Source organism: Lipotes vexillifer, unplaced genomic scaffold (assembly GCF_000442215.2).
Source record: "Lipotes vexillifer unplaced genomic scaffold, Lipotes_vexillifer_v1.1 scaffold217, whole genome shotgun sequence".
Classification (NCBI taxonomy): domain Eukaryota; kingdom Metazoa; phylum Chordata; class Mammalia; order Artiodactyla; family Lipotidae; genus Lipotes; species Lipotes vexillifer.
In genome coordinates this window covers 6,412,625-6,433,942 of record NW_006788200.1, presented here as the reverse complement: position 1 = coordinate 6,433,942, position 21,318 = coordinate 6,412,625, and the positions used below count along the sequence as shown (strand labels likewise).

The window sequence follows — 21,318 nt, the reverse complement described above, 5'->3', positions numbered from 1 at the left end:
CTGCCGAGGCTGGGGTAGGGGCCGGTCCTGCGGCGGAAGCTGGTGGCAGCGGCGGCGGCAGCTGGCGGCGGCGGCTCCCCGAGTTCTGCGCGCTGGGATCTCTCGCGACTCCCCGGATCCGCCTCTATTTGAAGGGTCTGGAACGACATGGACCCACCTCCTTCGTGACGTACATGGCCATAAATGGGAAGCAGGAAGCCCTAATATGGCAAGACCAGCCGGGAGGACCCGGAGTGACGTGAAGCCCCCTCTCCAAGAGCCATAGGCACTGCCATCCCGCACCCTGGGCCCGACGCCGGCTCCCACACCCTGGGTGCCCAGGCCTTGAGGAAGCTTAGTGCTCAAGCCACAGCTGAGGACTCCCGGACCTAAGCTGCTCCGTAGCTCCCGGCGTTGCCCCCACCCCTTCCCTCCGCCTTCTTCCCTCCTCCCGGAGCCGGAAACAGCCGGGCCATAGCTGGGCGCTCCAAATAAGGCGCTGCCCATATAAGGGTTGTTCCGGCGGGGGATCCTTCCTGCTCCTTATATGGCGTTTCCGGGTCGCTGCTTGCTGTTCCCTGCCTCCCTCCCTCCTCCCTGGTTCCGAGCCGGGAGCCCTACGCGCGCGCAAGAGCCGGGGACGCCCAGGCGGGGAGGGTTCCAGGCGCGTAGCTCTATGCGCTTCGCGGCTCCCGGCGGGGACTGGGCTGGGAAAGCCCGGGCCCTGGGCGGGGGCGAGGGCGAGTAGGACCTGGGTTCTGCCACCGTGATCCAGGGCTCGCCCGCCTACCTCTGGGACCGTGGGAGCCGGGCGGGAGCGAAGGGGAGGAGCTGCTGGGCTGGCCAGGGCAGAGGCCGCCCAGGAGAGGCGGGGCCCTGACCCCAGGCCTCGACCAATGGCATGGTGCCTTTCCAAGTGTCGCGGGGGAAACTGAGGCTAGGAAATAACGGCCAGATGGTTCCTGGGTTCCTTCCTGTGCGGTACGGTGGGCCATCTGCTTCTCCGCCATCTGCCAATGGGGTGGGGCTGCTGGAGCTTGGGGATCCCTCTGTGCCACCCGAACCAAAAGGCTGTTCTCTGGTCCCTCTGGGGAAGAGCCCACGTTTGGGTGGTTGGACGAGGTAAGCTGATTGCCTCTGGAGAGACCTGAGTGCTGTTCCCACCAGGAGCTGGTGGTCCCTGTGTTGGTGGGAGACTGTCCCACCTTTATCCAGAACAGGTGGAGGTGGGGCGGGAAGTGTGGGAATCTGAAAAGGAGGCTTCCCTGTGGTCTGTCTGGGGACCCCAGGCTGGCTCGAAGAGAGGACCTGCTTGGCGGGTTGGTGCTGCCCTCTGGAGGTCCCTCCAGCTCGGTTCCCCCGGCCCCTGCCCGAGTGGGCTCTTCCGCCGCCGTCTTGCTCCCCCTCCCGGCTTCTGTGCTGGGCGCTGCGCCAGGCTGGGGGAGCCTTAGACGCAGTGAGCGCGAACTGAGCAGGCGCCGCATCCTGGGCTCCCCCTGCAGTCCCTGGGGAGCCGCCACAGCCGAGGCGCCCAAATCCCGGGCGGAATAACACTTCCCTCCTCGAGCCAGGCCAAGGGCGAGGGTGGGAGGAGAGGGGAGTAGACTGGAATGGTTCCCGCAGGTCTCCCAGGAGCGGGACGCAAACGAGGAAGCCCTCCCTGTCTCGTCCCCGCCCTCCTCCCCACAATCAAGTGCGCAACCAAAAGAACTGGGATTCCGGTAGGGGAAGGCTTCTGCTCTAGCTCTGAATCCAGGGGAGGTGGTGTTTTTCAGAATTTAAAAAGAAAGCAGAAAGTGTGTGTGTGGAAGGAGCTTGCTGACGATACTAGGGTCTGCTTGAACCTAAACAGCCTCAGGAAGTAGGTGTCGGAGGGTTTAAATTGGGGGGGGCGTAGCTATCTTGGGCTTCATCCCTCTGAATCCCACACACACACACACACACACACACACACACACACACACACACACACACACACACACACACACACACAGAGTCTTATAAAAATCGGCTTCAGGAATCTGGCAGTGAACCAGGGCTCCCTCGTCTCTGTGCTCTAGGTCTGAACTCCCCATCCCAAATGCTAGGGCCTGGTGGGTGTCCACTCCCACCGCCTACCGAGTTGTTCATTAGGAGCAAGAGTGAGGCACCTCTCTGAGGCCTCCTGCTGGGCAGAAAGGCCAGGCCAGTCAGGGTCAGATGTCTTGTGTCTGAATGCCCATTTTGCTACTTCCTGGTGGGGTACCTTGGCCAGGATTTTTGTATCTTTCTTCAGCTGTAAAAAAGAGCTAATGTTGGGCATCCCTGGTGGCGCAGTGGTTGGGAGTCCGCCTGCCGATGCAGGGGACGCGGATTCGTGCCCCGGTCCGGGAAGATCCCACATGCCGCGGAGCGGCTGGGCCCGTGAGCCATGGCCGCTGAGCCTGCGCGTCCGGAGCCTGTGCTCCGCAACGGGAGAGGCCACAACAGTGAGAGGCCCGCGTACCGCAAGAAAAAAAAAAAAAGCTAATGTTAATGATGCCCACATGGAAGGATTGTTGTGAAGACTGAAACTCACGTGGACTGCTGTCTGTGAAGTCCTAAAGCACAGTGCCTGCCTTGCTGTTGGCATTCAGTAAACAGTGGCTATTGTTATTTATGACCCCCACAGGGTCACCCACAGCTCACCCACCCATCCTCAGCCTCCAAGCAAACCCCAGTGACCCTTTTCTGAAAAGTTGTACAGAGAAGGAGAAACATTCCAGTTCTAACACAGGGGATATTGTTCTGAAGAGCTAATCGGAATCCTTCTTGTTGCAGTAGAACATCATTTCCTAGAGCAGAGTTATTTCAACCTTGACTGTGCAGCAGAATCACTGTGGAGATCTGAAAAAGAAAGGTTTTACCCTAGGCTAACCGAATCACAACCTTCCTGAGCTCATGAGGGCCAGAACTAAGCAGGCACTTTGTCCTAGTATCCTTCTTCTGTCTCTCAGGAGCTGCCCAGACTCCAAGAGCACATCTTCCTCCCCCAGCCAGGGCAAACCGGTTCCCCTGTGATTCTAATGTGTAAGCTGACCTACGGTATCTTCAGGTCCTCACTGAAGCTGGGCACTCGAAATCCTAACAATCTACATCTTTTGCTTTGCATGTCCAATCTTTCTTTTCCTAACTGCTCCCTGCCAGCTATTTCCTCTGGAGAACCACCCCAATCCATGTGGTTGAGGGAAGAGAACCCCATCCTAGTTCTAGGAGAGGGTATGTCACCCTTGCCTGGCCATCTGTCTAGGACGCTTCCATCCAGCAGTCCAGGAGCATTCCATCTCCCTAGGCATAGCCACTGAATCAGGATGGGCACATGACCCAAACCAGGCTAATGAGAATCTCTTCTTGGACTTTTTCTGGAACTCTTGAACAAGGGGAATTCTCTTATGCAGGTGGTACTAAGCCAATGGAGTGTGAGCCTGGAAGCCATCTTGCCATCAGGACTGGAGAGCTTACCTGAGAATGAAGCCAGGGCAGAGGAAATTAGAAAATAGATTCACACATAGAGAGTAAGTCTCTGGATACAGCCTGAGCCTTTTAGTTACACAGGTCAGTGTATTCCTTTTTTATTTAATAAAACTTAGTTTCTGTTACAACCCAGCAGGTTCTGATTAATACACCCATTATACACAACAACAAAAAACTTTTTTGAGGACTTTCTGTGGGCAAGGCCTGGGAATAAGGCCTAAGGCATAGGCCCCTGCCACTGAGAAGCTTACAGTTGGGTAGAAGCGAGCCTGGATTCCACGTTACAAGAGAATTAAGAATAGGCAGCAGCCCTGTTAGCCACCAAAAGTCAGTTACGCTACAGAACATAGAGGATAGGGGGCTGGGAAAAGGACAAGGATGATATTTTGGAGGAGAAAGAACATGATGAGGAACAAACTTTATGGTGAGGAGATGAGAGGCACTTTCAGGCCGGGGTTGGGGGTGGGTTGGCCAGGAGAGTCCATGTGTGGTGTGTCTAGAAAAAATGCGCTGGAGTAGAAAGCATTCCTATTGGGAAGTAGTAGGAGATACAGTTGAATAAAACATTCATTCTTTTAAAAAGAGGTGTATCAGACGCAGTGCTAAGGAGGAGGTGGCCTTTTCAGCTCTGTCCTGACTCCACGGTATATGCCCCTGGAAGGCAGCTTCCACCCAGAAACAGTGACAACAGCTGGCTCAGAGCCCCTACGCACTGCCCACCTTCGCGCTCGCTGTGAGGGGCCATGAGTGAGAAAGAAGCCCGGCGGAGAGCCTCCTCCTGGACAGGGTTATACTGCTGGTCTGCCTTCTCAGCAGTGGGGCTGGGAGCATCTGTGTCATCCCCATTCTCCTCCCCTGGTCTGTCTTTTGGCCAATGGCACACTTTTGTTTGCTGTGACTTGGGGGACAGAGAGGGGAGGAGACATGGTGGAGAGAATTGGCCCCTCCGAAGGAGGGTTTGTGAGCACCCAACTTGTGACCAACAACCCAGATGGGACAACAGGTCTGGGGCCTAAAGGAAACCAGGTTGGGAGAAGGAAGGCCCTGAGCACCCTGGCCTGGGTGTCAGCGGGGCTCAGGGATGAATCTGGGACTCTCAGACCTTGCCTGCTGGGTGACTGATGCCAGAAACCCTGGAAAACTTGAGAGGCCCTCAGAGGGTCTGCAGGTCTGAGCTGCTATCTGTGCTCAGACCTTCCTTGCAAACCAGAGAAGAGGAAGAGGCAGAGGTGAGAGGAGAGCTGAGCTGGTCCAGGGCAGCTGAGGCTGCAGGAGAAAGCCAGTGGGAACCATCATGCCTGACCCAGGGTTGAGCAGGCTGCAGCTCTCGGAGTAAAACAAGCCCCTTTTTCCATTGCCGCTTCCTCCTCCCCAGCCCCAGGCTACATCAGCACCCACATGTGCTGCTCAGATCGTGGTTTGCCACCACTGTGGCCCGCCCAGGGCTCAGGAAGTGACTCTTGCTTTGGTTCTGTCTGGGGTGCCTGTCACACTTTCCGATGGCTGATCGGCTCCGCTGGAAACGTGGAGGGCCTGGCCTTCAATGGGTCTGGGGTAGCTCTGCTCCCACCCCAGGGAGGGTCTTGGGTGCAGAGAGAAGAAACCTGAAGAGGCCAGGTATGGGGTGGGACAGAGGGTGCACTGAGAGGGTGGGGAGAAGTGGAGACATGGAGGAAGAGGGGAAATGAGAGAGAATCACCCTGGAGTGTTGTAGAGTGAAACCATCTCATCTTCTCCAATTACAGAAAGGAAACCAGGTGCCAGAGGAGACCCTGAGCCCTAGGATAGGTGGAGAAGGGCAAGTTCTGAGACAGGCCCATGCAGAGTGGTGCTGAGGCCTGAGGAAGAGGGGGGTCCACTGGGCTCTGAAGAGGTGCCTGGCATGCACCCTCCAGATGGCATCCAGGGCTGCAGGGAAGAGCCCATGGAGGATTGGCCCAAGTGGGGGTCTGCCTGTGAGAGTTGGGGTCTGGGCTGCTGTCCTCAGAGTCTGCCTGAGGGGTCATGTGCCGGACAAAGTTAGGTAAGGCCTGAAGTGGAAGTCACGGAGGTGGCTCAGAGGGGCCATTGAGGGAAGAGGGAGGGAGTGGGTCAAGATAGACGACCTTTATCGTTTAGGACCAGGAGGTCCTCTCTGCCCCAGAGTATCCTGCAGATGCAGAAAGAGGCTGCTGTCCCTGGACATCAGTCCCTCTGCCCTGTGCTGAGTGGCCCCTCTCCCAGGCTCAGGGCCAGCAAGATCCTGGGCTTAGAGGACAATCCATCCTGCAGTGGCTTCCTTGCTCCCCCCACCCCCAGCTGAGTGTGCAGCAAAGCTGGCTGCAGAAATCTCTGGAAGCTCGTTGGGCAGGCAGAGGGAGGGGAGTGTTACATAAGAGCCCACTGATGTGCAGGAAGTCTAGAGCAGCCTTTAGATTAGAAAGGCAGCGTTCCCATCCAGCCCAGAAAGGCAGGAATAGCAACTGCGGTTATTTCTGGCCCCTCACCACCACCCAGCGCCAGGGCTGCTCAGCTTCGTGGTGGGTGAGCTTGGACTCTGCAGATCTGGGGGGAGGGCAGGGAGCGGGGACAGGTAGCCCCTGGGTACCCCACTCTGGTACTGGCCTTACCGTCCCCTCCCTCTAAACACCAGGACGCTGAAATCGGTGGTGGTGCTCGTTTCCTCTGATTTTCCTTAATCTCTAGATGCATTCTCTATCCCCACCCCACCCCCAAGACACATTCACGATGTGACAGCCTCCATGCTAAACACTTGACAGGCATTTGTCCTCACAATGCCTTATGAAGTAGGTTCCATTCTCACCCCCATTTCACTGAAGAGGAAACAGGTTCAGAGAGGGCAGGCAACTTGCTCAAGGTCAGAGAGCCCGGCAGTGGTAGAGCCAGGATTCCAGTCCAGACAGTCTAGAACCCTCTAGCTGAACCCCAGCTCATCCCAAGAACTGTTTTCTGGGGCCCCAGAATGAATCAGACAAAGCTTTCATCTTACCGGGGTTCTTGAGTCAAATCGAATAGGGGAAGCAGACACGTGAACACCTCATTTCAATTCATTCATTCAACGATTACTTATCACACATCTGCTCCACTCTAGGCATTAAAGATATAAGGAGAAGTAAGGAGGGTTCTCCCTTTTTTGCAGGTCATAGCCCAGTAAGGGAGACAGACAAGTAAACAAGCAATTTTAACAGTGTGATATGTGCTATCATGGGGGAAGCACAGTGACTGTGGGAGCCCCTAATCCAGCTCCCACCCACTGACGTGGTTCCCAGTCAGTCAGAGAGACGACCCACCATTTTAAAATAATTCCAGGAGGCTGGGTGGGGGAGGAATGGTGGTGAGACCAGCCAGGAAACCATGCAATCATCCAGGAGAGAGGGTGAGGTCTGGGTGCATCAGCACCAGCTATCACAGAGACTCTCTTCAGGGGCCTCCCAGTCAGAGGCAGAGAGCCAGAAAAACTGACACCCAAATTTACTGACAGGCATCTCAGCCCAAAGTGCATCCATTTCCCATGGTACGGAGGCAATAGGATAGTTAGAGAGGCTGGATGGAAAAGTCCTCTCTTTTTCCTCCTCTAATCATCACCCTATCTGGTCTACGCATATTATGGGGAACACTGTTTTAGGGCAAAGTCAAAATGAGTGACTGAAGAGGAAGCTGGCACCCAGAACCAGGGAGAAGAGCTTCACTTGGGCAGAGGCTGCACTTCTGTTCCTATCAGCAAAGGGAGGGGATCTTTGGAACTGAAAGGGCCCAGTTTCCCTCTGGTCAAGCCACAGAGAGAGCCATCATGGCAGGATGACGATGTCTTTAGGCTGACATCGGACTCATTGTTTTTTTCAAAAATATATTGCAGTAAAATATACATAACATAAAATTTACCATTTTAACCATTTTAAGTGTCCTATTCAGTGGCATTAAGTACATTTGCAATGTTGTGCAACCATCACCAGTAACCACATGCAGAACTTTTTTTATCATCCCAAACAGAAACTCTGTACCCATGAAACAGTAATTCCCCATCCTGTTCCCTCCCCTCTGGCCCCTGGTAACCTCTGTTATAGTTTTTGTCTCTCTAAATTTGCCTATTCTAGGTACCTCATGTAAGTGAAGATATTTGTCCATAATATTTGTCCTTTTATGCCTGGCTTAGCATAATGTTTTCAGGGTTCATCCGTGTTGTAGCATGCATCGGAATTTCATTTCTTTCTAAGGCTGAATAATATTCCATTGTATGTATGTACCACATTTTGTTTTGTTTATCCTCTCATCTGTTGATGGACATTGGGGTTGTTTCTACCTTTTGACTATTGTGAATAATGAATATTAGTGAGCAAGTATCTGTTTATGGATTCTGTTTCTATTCATCAGTCATCTCATCTCAGCAATTACCAGAGGGATTAAAGTTAGATTTAAGAAGGATTTTCTGGTTTCCTACTACCAGTGACCAAAGCAGCAGTATCTCCCTCTTTGGATAGTTTTCTTAACTCAAGTCTCTTCTACCTCCTCTAATCCCACCCCTAGACTGGGGTAATGCCCAGAATGGCTGCACTGGTATTAGAAAGAGGCTTTACAGGGGTCACTCTGGGGTCATAGCTCTGGATGGTTTATTTTTAGGAGCTGGGTGGCAGGGGTCTCACGGTCTTCTCCTGGGCTCTGGGTACTTTTGCCACCACTACCCACCCCAGACCCAGACTTTCTCCTTTCCCTGGCAATATCCAGGCTGTCTCCCTTTTTCTCTCCCAGGCTAAACTGGGAGTGTGAAGCTGCTCTTCTTCCCAATTTAGCTTTTGAATTAAAGTGAGAACTGAATGTGGCTGGAAAGCTGACTCCCATCTGTGTGTGTGAGGGAGAGAAAAGCAGAGCAAGTGAGCATGAGCACATGCAGGGGGGAGTCCAGGTGAGGGTAGGTGATCTGGGCAGCCGCTGTTCAATGCAGACACCCATCCTCAGGTGCAGGCAAACAGCTCAGCAGAGAGATGCTGAGGTTGGAAGGTTGGTGTTTTTCCAGGAGCAGAAGAATACTGCATGGATATCATTCGAACATTCCAGAAAAATGTGCTGAGTTCTTATAGTGTGCCAGGCCCTGTACTAGATGCTGGTGGACCAGGTACACCCATCACCTATGCCCTGGCTTTCAGTCCAGTGGGGAAACAGGCAATGACCAAACAGGGTGATGTATGCTGTCAAGGAAGAGAACAGAAGGCCACAGGGGCCTGGACTGGGTGCGGTGTCACATCTAAACTGAGAATTGGAGCACATGCAGGAGCTGACCAAGTGAAGCAGGAGACCAAGAATACTTGGGCAGAAGGCACTGCATGTTCAAAGATTTGAGTGGGCCTGGCTTCCCCAAAGGAGGACGCTGGCCCCGAGAGCCCGCCAGGTGGGCTCAAGAGGGCCAAGAGCTCCCATCTCCTCCTCGTTCTCTTTTTCCAGGGAGAACAGAGCCAGATGAGAATGACTGGGCCAGAGAAGTCTGGGAGCATGTGAGTCCCTTCTGCTCAGGCTCTAAATAGTTGAGGCAGGGGGAGGAGGGAAGCCTCAGATCTCCTTCTGAGTCACCACTCAGAAAGCTGGACCTGGCAGGTCCAAGATGGACATAGAAGAGAGGAAATGGGATCTCAATTGCATCAGAGGAGACAAAGGAATCAAGAAGGGTCTCTGCTTGGTTTAACTTACTCCATCCTTTCCTGGGAGGCTGGCTGAGTTGGTCTCTGGGGGACCTGTCCTCTTCTAACCAAATGGCAATGATTCATGATCTGGCTGAGATAGGAACAGGTCGAAATCTTGGCAAAGAAAGACCTTCTCTTGACAGGAAAAGGAGAGAGCTCTCTGGGGGGCCACGCATTTCTCTGTCAGCTCTCTAGTGAGTTCCCCAATGACAGGCACAGCTAAGGGATGCTGGTGTAAAACTTGCCATTAATATTTCAAGCAGCATTATTTATTGATCACTCATCTGGCTGGGACAAAAGGAGAGGGTAATACATTAGGTATTCAGGGCTGGTGGGGTCAGTTTGGGAAAGAGGTCAGGCAAAGGTAGGTCATTGAGGAGTCTCGGCCCTGGCTGCTGGAAAAGTACTTTGGGATTCCAGGGTTTGGAGATTAGGGTCTTTGTCTCCTTTTTCAGCCCTACAGTACCCCAGATGAAAATAAGGGAAGGGGAAGGGGACAGGGACACCTGGGGGCAGGCCTGGGACTGCCACTGTGGCCATCAAGGAGATCATATCCAGGGAATCCTGCAGCTAGGTTAGCATTCCTCTTTCCCGCCCAACCCGTCCCTCCCAAATTCCCTACCCCTTGCCACCTCTTGGGTCCCTCTCCAGACCTGACCCTGAAATCAGCTCCAGCAGCCTCTCTAGATGCCATTTCAGAGCCCAGGTTGGGTTCCTTGGGCTGTAGGGCCCTCCCAGGGTCAGCTTGGCAATTTCCCTGCTCCCAGGAGGTGCCCAATCCTCGCCCAAAGGGAGTACCTGCCCACTGGGTCTGACCATCTCCTGTGCACACAAACTGGAGTTAGGAAGTGATTGAGAATCCACAGCTGTCCTATCTACCCACAAGGATGCTTTCTTCATGAACCTCCAACTCCAGGGAGTGGGGTATAAAGCATCCTACTCAGCAGACTGACTGCTGAATGTAAGACTGTCCCCGGCAAGGGCCAGAGAATCCCACAGTGGGAGCGAGCTGCGCCATCTAGTGGGCTCTTTTCCTCCTTGCAGGCATCCCTCCCACCCATCGCTGCCTGCAGCCTAGATAAGCGACAAGCTCTCAGGTAGAAACCAAATGGCTCTAAGACTTGAGGTGCTCTCCTCCTCCATGCAGGCCTGACCCAGCTCAGAGAGTGAAAAACTGGGGGGACATCTCCCTGTGAGGGAGATGATCACGTACTGGCTGATATTTAAGGCAGTGGGGAAGCCAGCAGTACCTTTAGGCCTGGAAACTGTCTCTCCCTATTATCCAGAATGCCACATATATGGGGACCAGAGCCCCCAGAGCTCCTCCTTCCTCTACCTAACACCCTTTCCTCCAGGCTGAGCAAGGCTGGGCTCAGCTCTACTGGTCAAGGAAGAGCTGGCATAGGCTGGAGCAGCGGCTACCTTTCCTCTGACATCACAGCCTGGAAATCCCATTTTAAGCAGGTTCTCTGGGTGTGGGACACACACAAGAAAGGGAGGGGGAGCCAGCTGAAGCAGCTTCAGGCCTGAGGCCATTTTAGCCAGGGACCTCAGGCCTGGAGGGCTGCCCAGTGTCCCCAAGGTGGTCTGGGCATGGGTCACAGGGCTAGACCTCAGCCCCCACTCCAGAGCTAATCTCTCTTAATGCCCAATGGGAATCCAGGCGATGATCAAGCACTCTCCACATAGCTCTAGCCATACACCTGTTATGACTTCTCTTCCCCACTCCCCTGGCCTAGAGAGATCTATTGAGGCAGAGGGGAGAAGGTAGGTGGTCCCAGGGGATGAGACAGCAAGGGGTCACATATACCCAGATGTGTCTCCCCAGCCTCCTCCCCCACATTCTGTCACTCTCCATCTCTCCTCTCCTACCCTGCACCACAGGGGTCAGGCCCTGTGCCTAGTTCTAGGAGGTTGAATGTTTCCATAGCAACGGACCAATGAACTTGGAAATCTGAGCATGTTTCTGTTGACACAGGGAAACCCAGATGTGCACAGAGAACCTGGCAATGTGGAATCTGGCAGTGACCTCCTTAGCCACTGGTCACTGTGGATGGAAGTGTTATCTGAGTGTGAGTGTGTGTGTGTGATATGCAGCAAATGGGATTAAGGTTAGAGAAGGCCTAACCTGCTTTCCTGGCCATATGGTAGCTGCTAGCAGAAGACTGCAGCATCTTACTCTCTGGAGATCTTTCTAGAACAAGGGTGTCTCTTCCCTGAATTCTACGCTGACACTTCCTCTCCTTTCTGATAGAGAAAGGGGCCAAATTGCCCAGAGGTCAATGGTGAAAGGAATGCCATTCAAAGGTCTATTGACTGGAAGAATCCAGGAAAGATGAAAAGGGCATCTCACACCCCACCTCCACTGCCACCTCATTTCAGGAGGTTCTTGGCCAACTGGCTCAAATGTGGCAGAAGGACATGCCCTTGTGATGCCAGGGAAGGGAGAGGAAAGCCTGATGTAGGGACATTTTGCCAACCTTGGGGTCCAGGGCCTGGAGTTAGGTCCCCACTCACACTCCCTACCCCATCCCCGGCTATGCTTCCTCTGTTTTCCTTCCGCAAGGCTGAGCCGCTATTTCTCTTGCTTCCTTCACCCTCCCCCTCCTCCTTCCCTCCCTCTCTACTGTTTTCCTTTGTCTCTTCCAACGCTGCCTCTGATCCTCTGTCATCCTTTCCTTCTCCTGGCTTCTTACCTCGGGATCTCGTCCCCACCAGCTGCGCCCCTCCACCCCTGGAGACCTTGGGTCTACCTCCCCAGAACTCAGACCCCATGCGCTACAGCCCCCCTCCTCCTTCTCTGCTCCACCCCAGCCCAGCAGCTCAGGGCTCGACCCCTCCCTCCTCAGGCCACATGGGCATGCCTCGTTGGCCCCGCCCTTGGTTCCCTGTCCTCCTTGTCTGTCCCCAGGGTCAGACATGAACCATGGGGCTGGTTCCTCATCTCCACCTCTCCCCTCATCCCACCTATCTCCTCCTTTCAGTGTCTGGCTCACCGTTTCTAGGCACTATGGGCATCCAATCTCCAGGCTCTGACCAGGAACCCCCATATCCCATTCTCTCTTCCCTGGGGGCCTCATCATGATCTCTGTCCCTAGAGCTTACACCTGGCACTTTCTGTGAGGTACCAGAATGTGCAGGGGTCTCAGGGTAAGATTCTGAGGGACAGGACAACCTCTGAGGGTTGTCGCTCGCTCTTCATAAGTCCTGGCCCCACCTAGTCCCCTGGCTCTATCTTGAACCTCAAAACCATCTTCCCAGACTGAACCGCCTCAAGCCTATCTCTTACCTTGGAGATCAGAACTCCTGGGGTTCACAGTCTGGCCTCTTCCCCCCTCCATCCCACAGCTGAGCCCTGCTTTTCACTTGAAGTCCTTCCCACCTGTGAATTGGTAGAACAAGAACAAAGCACAGAGGCCAAATTAAATGAGGTGCCAGAATTTGGTTTATTGGCTCATCCAGTGCGAAAGGTCCATTGGGCACCCTCTTTCCATGGATTTGGGAGCCCCCTGGCTCCTGATATCTTTTTCTTTTTCATACATTCCTCCTAGCCCTGACTGAAGCCACGGCAGAAGCTGGGGCAAAGTGTGGGGCAAAGGCTGGGCTCTGACGGGGGTCTGCTTACATGGGGCCTAGTCTGCTTGGTGTAAGACGAGGACCCTAGGGCGAAGGAAGATGGGCCCCCAGGTGAGGAGGAAAGGAACCAGCTCAGCAAGGGGGCCTCTACTGAGGGCTCTGAGGGGTGGAGCCCAGTCCAAGGGCAGGGCAGGAATGGGAGGAGGCAAAGGGGAGAGGATCAAGGGCAGAGGAGGAGGTGAGAGGCCCCTCAGAGCCCTACTCTCTCATGGGCTGGGGTCCTCTGAGGCTCAAAGTAGGAGGGAGGGCTGAGGGTGGGGGGAGGTTACTGCTAGAGGGAAAGTCCTTTACTCAAAACCCCCCAGCTCTAGACCCAGAAAGATGCACACACACGTACACTGTCACACGCACACCCCTGGAGCCCCAGCTCTTTTCAGTGGGCGCATGTAGCACACAGCCCTACCCAAGGCCCTCAGCTGCAGCTCTGGCCTGGCCCTCCTGGTCATTTAAGTGCACACTAAGCCCGTGTCCTCCATTCACAGCTTCAGGCCCAGAGCCCCTGCCCAGGTTCTCCGAGGCCTTCCCCATTCCCTCCCTCTCTCCCAGGGCCTTCAGGCCTGTCTCTGGTCATTCTGGGCTGTGACTGGCCCCCGACCAAGACCCCGGGAGAGCAGTGGGACCATGTTAGGACTTCAGACAAGGGAATGGCCATGGTCTTCAGCAAGGCACTGGGTGGGCGGGGGCAGGGCTGGAGCGGGGAGAAGAGGGCTCAGGCTCTGAGGAGCCCACACCTCCTTGAGTGGCTCAGTCCTCAGCTCCTGGTCCAGCCTCTACCCTCAGCCCCCACAGCAGGGCCTCCCTCCTCTTTACCAAGCCCTTCTGGGGGAGGGGCCACTGGGCAGGCACCAGAACCAGCCATCTGAGAGGCCCTAGGGCCTGAGAATGAGGGCTGCTGGCACAGTGTGGAGCTGGGGCTCTGCAGCCTGGGGCGGGGGGTGCGTGCCGGGGCCTCAAGCGGAGTCACCCCCTGCGGAGATCTTCTTCTTGGGCCGGGTCTTCAGCGTCTTGGAAGCCAGTGGCTGCGGGAAGGAGACAGGAAGACAGAAGGCTCAGCCTGGAGTTGCAACCCCTCGTCATTTCCCCAAGCTCTGGCCCAGCTCTCACCTCAGCTTTGGGCACTTTTTTGATGGATTTGGCCCTCTTAGGGGCCTTGTCTCCCGTGTCATCCTCAGAGATCTCTGTCCGGGGATCTGCCTGGTTCGTGCCTGACCTTAAACTCACGGCGGGGTCATCTCCTGGTTTGGGGAGGAAAGAACAGCGGTCTGGCCTTTCTCCCACCTGGCCTCCTTGCCCCTGTGCCCCACGCCTAGCCCTGGGCCTGGCCTGTACCTAAGTCCTCAATGGTGTCCAGGAGGCTGCCAGGGCTGGGTCTGAGGCGGCCGTCGGGCCCCTGCAGGGGCAGCGCATCCTCGTCCCGGATCAGGGTCAGGTCCTGCATGCTGAAGCTTCGGAGCTTCTCTGACAGCACCCCCTGGCCCTAGGGTCACCACCACGCACCGGGAGAACCGGAGGAAGGGGCGGGGTGGAGATAGAGGTCACCGTGGGGCACTGGGCAGCTACTGGGCTCAGTGCTCTCCCCGCAGTGTCCTCACCCCATCCTATGGCAGCACTGACAGGCTGGGGCCACGCTTTCCCTTTGGACAGATGAGGAAACTGGCCCGTTGAGTGGAAGTTCCTTAGCTGGAGGGTGTTAGAGGCAGGACTGGAACCCTAAGCTGCACAAGACCCCAAACCTTCACAGACCTGAGGACCTGGTGGATGCAAAGGGGCTTGGCCAGGGGGACGAGATGAGCAAAGTGGGGCCCTGGGAGCTGGGTCTGCCCCCATCTCACCTTGGCAGCAGCCGTGACCGCGGCATTAGCGGCCAGGTTCAGACCCCTCTTGCCCACCCTCATCATGGTCTCATAGCTCTTGTCTCGGGCCTGTGTGATGTATTCGTCGATCTCCTGAGGGGTCGGAGGGGAAGCAGGAAGAGGTGAGGGGTGGGCCCTGCTGGCCAGGCCCTGCCCTGCCCTTGTTCACACCTGGACAAAGGCACTGCTTGCCCCAGGAGGCCAGGGCCCTGCCAGATCACCCATAGGGAGAGCCACGAATGCGCATGGTTACAGGCACTGGGCTGCCTTGACCTGGGGCAGATGGGAAGGGAGCTTCCCTCGTCCCAACAGACCTTCTCCTTGTTGGACAGTGTTGGGTGCACGAACTTGCGGTAGAGCACGCTGGAGCCTTTGGTATAAGGGGACAGCAGCCATATCACAAAGGCAATCTTGAGCTCAAAGTAGAATGGAAACCTGTTGGGTGGAGAGAGGCAAGCGGCGGAGCCTGGGGCAGGGAGTCAGGAGGTGCGCCGACTCTCTGCATGACCCTGGCTGGCCCCCCACCCCTTAGTGCACTGAGGTCCTCATGTGGCTCAGGAGACTGGTCAAGAGGAGGCTCAACTGAGACTCCAAGTGGGAAGGTGAGAGGTGATCCCGCAGGAATTCCCCGCGGCAGTGGCTCTCCTCACCCTCTTCTGACAGAAGACTACCCACTCCTCTGTCCTGGGGTCAACACCACGGCGAGATCCCTAAACTTCCAGGTGCACTCTTGGGTCCTCACCCCATTCTCTTCCTGCCCTTCCTCCCATGAAGAAGCCGGGCTTCTCCAGCTGTGCTCTGGATCCACCCCTTGATGCCATGGCATGGCCCCTGCTTTTAAGGATCGTTCTCCATTCCCCAAGGCTCTTCCCCAGGCCACACACGCCTTCGGGTCTCCTCCATCCTCATCAAAGCTCCCTCCTTTGCTTGTGTCAAGAGGCACCTACACTCACTGTTCTCAATTTGTAACCCGTTACTCTTTCCTAATTTGACCCCATTCAACTTCCTCTTCTAAAACTGTTTTTCTCAAAGGCCACAGGCCCTTGAAATTTACAAATGCAAGGATGTTTTGTCCTCTGCCTCTGTAATACTCTTTTCTTTTGACTTCCAGTGTACCGTGCTATGTTAGTCCTCTCTTCCAAGAGGCATTTGCTCATTCAGTAAACATTTTGGAGCTCCTGCTCTGAATATACAGATGATTAGGGCATTCCCTGTCCTCAAAGGACATATACATAGTCTAGTAGTGCCTAGAAAAAGCCTTTGAAATACAAGCATCCACTGTTTATAAGATTGAGTCATATGCCTATTTTACAAATAGGGAAACTGAGGCCTAGGAAACTGTGACCTGCCAAGGTCACGGCAAGTCCGGCAGAAGCAGGTTTCCTGAATTCTATTGTGGTGATTTGGCTACCACCAGAAAGAAATGTGAGGGTTATGTCTGTTCTTATTCTGCTGATCAAGACAGGCCTGGATGGGGACTGGGGGGAAGGGACACCCAGGACCCCATGGAACTGTTGGGGGATTCCACCCTGGGTCTCAGTCTTCTGTTTGACTGGCTGTGTAGAAAAAGTCAGAGGCCTGAGATGCAGGGAGGGGACACTAGATCTCACCAGGACAGCACAATATCTGTGAGTGTCTCGGCAGTGGTGAAGAAGGCAAAGACGATCCAGTACATCATCCATTTCACCTGAAGGTACAGAGGGTGGTGTTGGCTGGGGCCTTGGGGGAACACCCAGGACCCCACCTTTGCCTGCCAACCATGCTGGAGGTGCTGTGGGGGACGCTCAGGACCTCAACTTTGCCTGCGTATCACACCAGGCCTGGAGGAAAGGAACACACAGGAACCTCCCCTGACCCAGGTCTCATTAGTGCTGACAGCATTAGTATAGTCATCCCCACCTGTCATGTGACCCAGTGTCCTCCCTGATCTCTGCCACGTGGGTTGGGTGGGAGATAAAGGGTCATACACTCACATATTCCTTCACGTTTTTTGTCTTCACGGCCTTGTAGGAAGAATAGGCTGGGTACAGGGTGCCAAAGATGAGCCTAGGGAGGCAGGCATGGTTACTGGGCCCCTCGGCCAAGAGCAGTAGCCTCTCCCTCCCAGCTCTGCATCAGTCCCTGGGTAGGTAAGGGGAGAATGGACAGAACTCCAGAGTGCCACATCAGCTGGACTGATGAACTCAGGTCAGGGGTTTAGGTCAAAGCAGGCAAGCCTGAGGTGATACACAAGCATGGAAGCCCCAGCCAGCTAGGGTGATGCCTCATAACACCCCCCGCCCCTTTTTTTTTTGGCTGTGCCGCACAGCGTGTGGGATCTTAGTTCCCCAACCAGAGATCAAACCTGGGCCCCCGGCAGTGAGGGTACCGAGCCCTAACCCCTGGACGCCAAGGAATTCCTCTGTAACCCTTTATTCAGTTTTTCTCCAGCCCCTGAGGCACAGAAAGACCTAGAGGCCAGAGGGTCTGATGTGGCCTCTTCAGCCCTGATCCTTGTTTCTGCATAGCATATCGGGGGTGGGGGGGTCTGCTCACTGCCACAGGGTCGTCTTCCTTCTTGACACCACTCCCATTCATACCCATCTGCCCTTACCCTCTACCTCCCTGTCGCAGAGCCAAGCTGGGTAGGGCCACCTAACAGGGCACTCTACCTGGCAGTCAGAGGTACCACTGTAGCCCTGGGGAGCAGAGGGCACAGGGGCAGGAGGCCCTGAGAGAGGTTTATTCCCCCATGTAAACACTTTTGGGAATAGGCTCAGGGTAGTGTGCTGGGCTGGAGGTCCTGGCTAGAGTGGAGTCCGGTGTTGATCCCATCAGAGATCACATACAGGACACAGGTGAGGGAAGGAGAGGACCGATGCCGCTCAGGGAGCTCATTCACATGAGAGAAGCAGACACTCGGAAGGTCACAAGGAGGTCTGAGGCCCCTGGATTCCCTCTGGGGTGGGATGGGGGAGAGGCAGGAGGGAGACTCTGGTGGGTCTAGAGAAAGCCAGAACACAAGCACATGATAGCAGGGAGGGGATTCTGGGGTGTCAGTCCCCCAAGGTAGAGGCTTAGGGGCAGGGACCTGAGCTGGGGCAGGGGTTGGCTGAGGCCCATGTGGAGCCCCTGCCAGTCCCAGCCCCTTGACAATGTGTGGTACTGCCTGTTCCCCCATGGACTTGCCTCACTGAGGCAGGACACTTCTGAGAAATAGCCTTTGGAGATGGGGTGGGGGGCGGAATCCTCAAGGACAAAGTCCCCGGTTGTGGGAGAGGGTACCCTCCTGCAGCCTGGGGGAGGTGGGAGGGACGTAGCTGGCAGCTTGAAATGAAGGCCACCTAACACCCTCCCCTCCACGGCTTTCACAATTCCAGGCTGGCCACACACATCCTCTCCCAGTTACCTCCCACACTTTGTCCTCCAAGCATCTCTGCTTCCCATATCCCGTCCTCCCTGGGGGGTCTTCAGAGCATGTGCCCTCACCCCCCAGTCTCCTGACAGTCAGTGGAAGAGGCAGGAGAAACCCGGCCCTTTGGGGAGGCCAAGGCTGCCACGGCCCTAAGCTATGGAATGAGGAGGCCCTGCCTTGCTCTCCGGGCTCTTCCATCAGCCCTCTCCCCAAGGGAGATGAGGGCCCAGGTTTGAGGAGCTCCGCCAGTCAGATCTGCGACGTGGGGGAGGGGACAAGCCGCCTCTCCTGATAAATCAAGCCGTGTTGCCCAGCCCCTGGGGTGAGGGAGGGCGAAGAAACAGGGAAATTAAAAATAAAAGGGGTGGGAAGCCAGGTCTGCCATGCTCCTCTAACAGTTCCCCCTCCTCCAGGTCCCACACCTCCACGTCTCTGGGGACTCCAAATAGGGACGATGTGCCTTTAGTTGACTCTGCTGTATGAAGCCACGGAGTGGTCCATCCAGGGCTTCAATACTCCTCACCTCCCATCCCTAGCCCCCATCCCCCTCCCAACCGGCCGCGCCCCGCCGCCGCCGCCGCCGCACTCACACCACCAGGCGAGAGATGATCCAGGACACCATGGCGGGGCCGGGCGGGGCGCAGGGCGGGAACCCGGCCCGGGCCGAGGATGCAGCTGCTGGAGGCCGAGCGGCGGCGGCAGCAGGAGCCGCACTAGCAGCAGCACCCGCAGCAGCAGCCGCCGCGGGGGCCGCGGAGCGCCGAGCCGCCGCCGTTAAAGGGGAGGTCCTTGCCGCAGCGGCGGGCCGTGGGCGGTGGCGGCTCTTAAAGGGGAGGCCGCGGCGGCGGCGCGCCCCCTGCACCTGCTGTCGCCGGGCATGCGCCTTTGACCTGCCTTCTTCTAATCGCTTGTTCACCTCTCTTGGGTTCCAAGCCCTGGGTTGAGGTCCTCAGAGGCCTTCATGGTTCCATCCTGACATCCTAGCCCTCCTCCTGCCCTGCCCACAACAATCTGAAAGAACATCCCACGAGGAATAATAGCTATGACTTATTGAGTGCTTACTGTGTGCCAGGCCCTGTGCTAAGAGCTTCACATGCATTATTTCAGTGACCATCCTGTAAGGCAGAGGTTATAGTTATTCTCATTTTGGAGATAAAGAAAATGGGAAGCTTTAGGGAGGTTCAATAACTTGCCAAGGGTCACAGAACCACAAAGTCATGCTGCTAAGATAGGAACTCAGGAAGTCTACTAAATGGGCTACTTCTCCCAACTCCTGACTATCAAACCCTCCTCCCCATCACAGGCCGTCAAGACACCCACCCAGGAAGTCCTGAAGTCAAAGGTAGAGGGGCATATGTCCACCCCACCATCACCAATCACTCCAGTTGGAAAAGGACCTAACCCCATTCCCAATCTGATCTGCTTTTTCAGTTTTGTAAGGGAACTGAGCCCTGTGCTCTCAAGGTGGATACCCTGGGGCAGGGGAGTGCCTCTTGGTAAACAGAGGCTGGTAGAGAGGCCTGGGGTCCAGGTAGGAGATGAATCCAGGGGCTCCAATTCCATCCCCATCAGCAAGCACTGGCGGCAGTGGATGCCCTAATTCTGAAGACATTTATATCCAGAATGTAGGCTAGCCTGCCTCCTGATTTTCACCAAAGCAACAAAGCTCCAGCAACCTCTGCAACCCCCCTTCCCCCACTGCTTTCCTTTCCTGTGCCATTTCAAAGCTTCTGCATTCTTTATGTTGAGGTGTAATCCTCTGATGACCATAGCATCAACCCATGCCCATCCAGGCTGAAAGGACATGCTCAGAACTCTGTATTTCATTTATGGTCCTATTCAAGCTCAGTATCCTTGAACCACACAATGGTCTATTTCCACCTGGATAATTGTATTTCCAGGCTGAAACACTTTGGAAGATGTTTTTCCAACAGGATCCAGAGAAGCAGCTTCTGATGACCCCTCTTGCTATTCTTTACAACTTCCTCTTCAAAAGGCCTTTTCTAATTGGAACATAGTCTGTCTTCACCCTTCAAGCCACTTTTAATTTCATACGTGGACAGCCAGACCTCTTGTTTTGATGAACTTTTGTCACTGATTGCCAAAAACCTTGCTCTGGCCACTTCCCATGTCCTTTTCCCCCCAGACTGTTCAGGAAGGTAGGAACCCAGCTTTCCCATAGAGCATAAACTATGGAAAGCCCATCTTTGCTCCTACCCTCTAACTCATGTAGCACCTTCCCTTCATCCCCAAGCCCTCAAACCACAATGACCTGGCACTTCCCTCTCCCAATTGGACACATTCAGGAAGCAAAGAGTAATAATCGGATGCAACAATGTAATGATGATATGAAAATTAACCATCCTCCACTTCCAACCCCATCCTCAACCTGGCCCTGCTTTTTAGAAGGGCTGGCACAGGAAGAATTTAGTCCACTACAAACAGATTTGTTAGATTTTTAATAAGAACATGGAAATCCCAATCAGCCCTTCAACAAAATTAAAATACAGAAAGTGAAATTAAAAGTATTCTACAGTAAATGACTTTTATTAAAAAAAAAAAAAGTAACTGTGAACATATAAACAAGCCTGCAGGGCACTACAGTCCAGCCGGGAAGATAGATACATTTTCCAATGTACCTATGGGCCAATGAATTCCATCATTTTCAAATAAATTCTTAATAAAACTCCACTGAGTTGGAAAGTTTTGCTGAAAATATTTCCGGACAAAAAACCCCCCAAAACAAAAAGCCTCATGTAGGAAAGCAAACTTTCCTTCGCATTTGGAACTATAAGAGGAGTCCCAAGGGAACGCTGGTAATAGATGGAAATGGGTCCTGGAGTCACCAGTGTGTGTATGCGTGGAACACACCAACAGCACAGACATGACAAAGTTCTTTCTTTCTCAAGATGGCTGTTCCCTTAAGATAGGACTGAGATGGGATGGGGAGAAACTAAAAGAATCCTACAAAGCCAATTCTTTAAAATTCTGCTTTGGCTGATTTTTGTGCTATAATGGGCAGTTGATTTCTAAAAATCTTATTTCTTCAAAGAGTTTTATTGAAAGGAAGACTAAACATAATGTGCCTTTCCTCATAATCCAGGAAAACAACTGTGGTATTTCAAAAGTTCTAAAAATATCTACTTTCATGAAATAGTAACTATTTCACTACAAACCTATTTTTCACTAAATACACACATTTCCTAATCCTGGAGCCCCTTGGGAAAAGCAGTGGATTCCCCCTGGGTCCTTCAAGACTCCACTGTTTACAGGAGAGATGGTAGGGAAAAGC

General features: G+C 54.4%; 2 protein-coding genes across 5 annotated transcripts in view; both read right to left on the bottom strand.

Moving 5' to 3' along the window:
- Positions 1–12,570: 12,570 nt before the first annotated feature.
- On the bottom strand, positions 12,571–18,796 carry REEP2 (receptor accessory protein 2). 3 transcript variants are annotated; one of them, XM_007461417.1, is made up of 8 exons: positions 18,617–18,796; positions 16,606–16,678; positions 16,243–16,319; positions 14,947–15,067; positions 14,612–14,725; positions 14,109–14,256; positions 13,884–14,014; positions 12,571–13,798 (listed from the first exon to the last, which is right to left on the bottom strand). In XM_007461417.1, the coding sequence occupies exons 1-8, from the start codon at positions 18,646–18,648 to the stop codon at positions 13,730–13,732; spliced, it is 765 nt and encodes a 254-aa protein (XP_007461479.1). In that variant the 5' UTR covers positions 18,649–18,796; the 3' UTR covers positions 12,571–13,729. The 3 variants fall into 3 exon arrangements, with proteins under 3 accessions (XP_007461479.1, XP_007461481.1, XP_007461480.1); XM_007461419.1 differs by having other exon boundaries at positions 13,693–13,798; positions 14,109–14,250; positions 16,606–16,753; positions 18,617–18,750; XM_007461418.1 differs by having other exon boundaries at positions 13,730–13,798; positions 14,109–14,250; positions 18,617–18,648.
- Positions 18,797–20,467: 1,671 nt separating this feature from the next.
- The window catches only part of KDM3B (lysine demethylase 3B), a 59,603-nt gene continuing 58,752 nt past the window's right edge, over positions 20,468–21,318 (bottom strand). The window contains exon 24 of one of the 2 annotated variants that reach the window (XM_007461416.1): positions 20,468–21,318. This exon is cut by the window's right edge and continues 604 nt beyond it. The gene's annotated coding sequence lies outside the window, so the exon portion shown is untranslated. The other variant, XM_007461415.1, reaches the window with a different exon arrangement.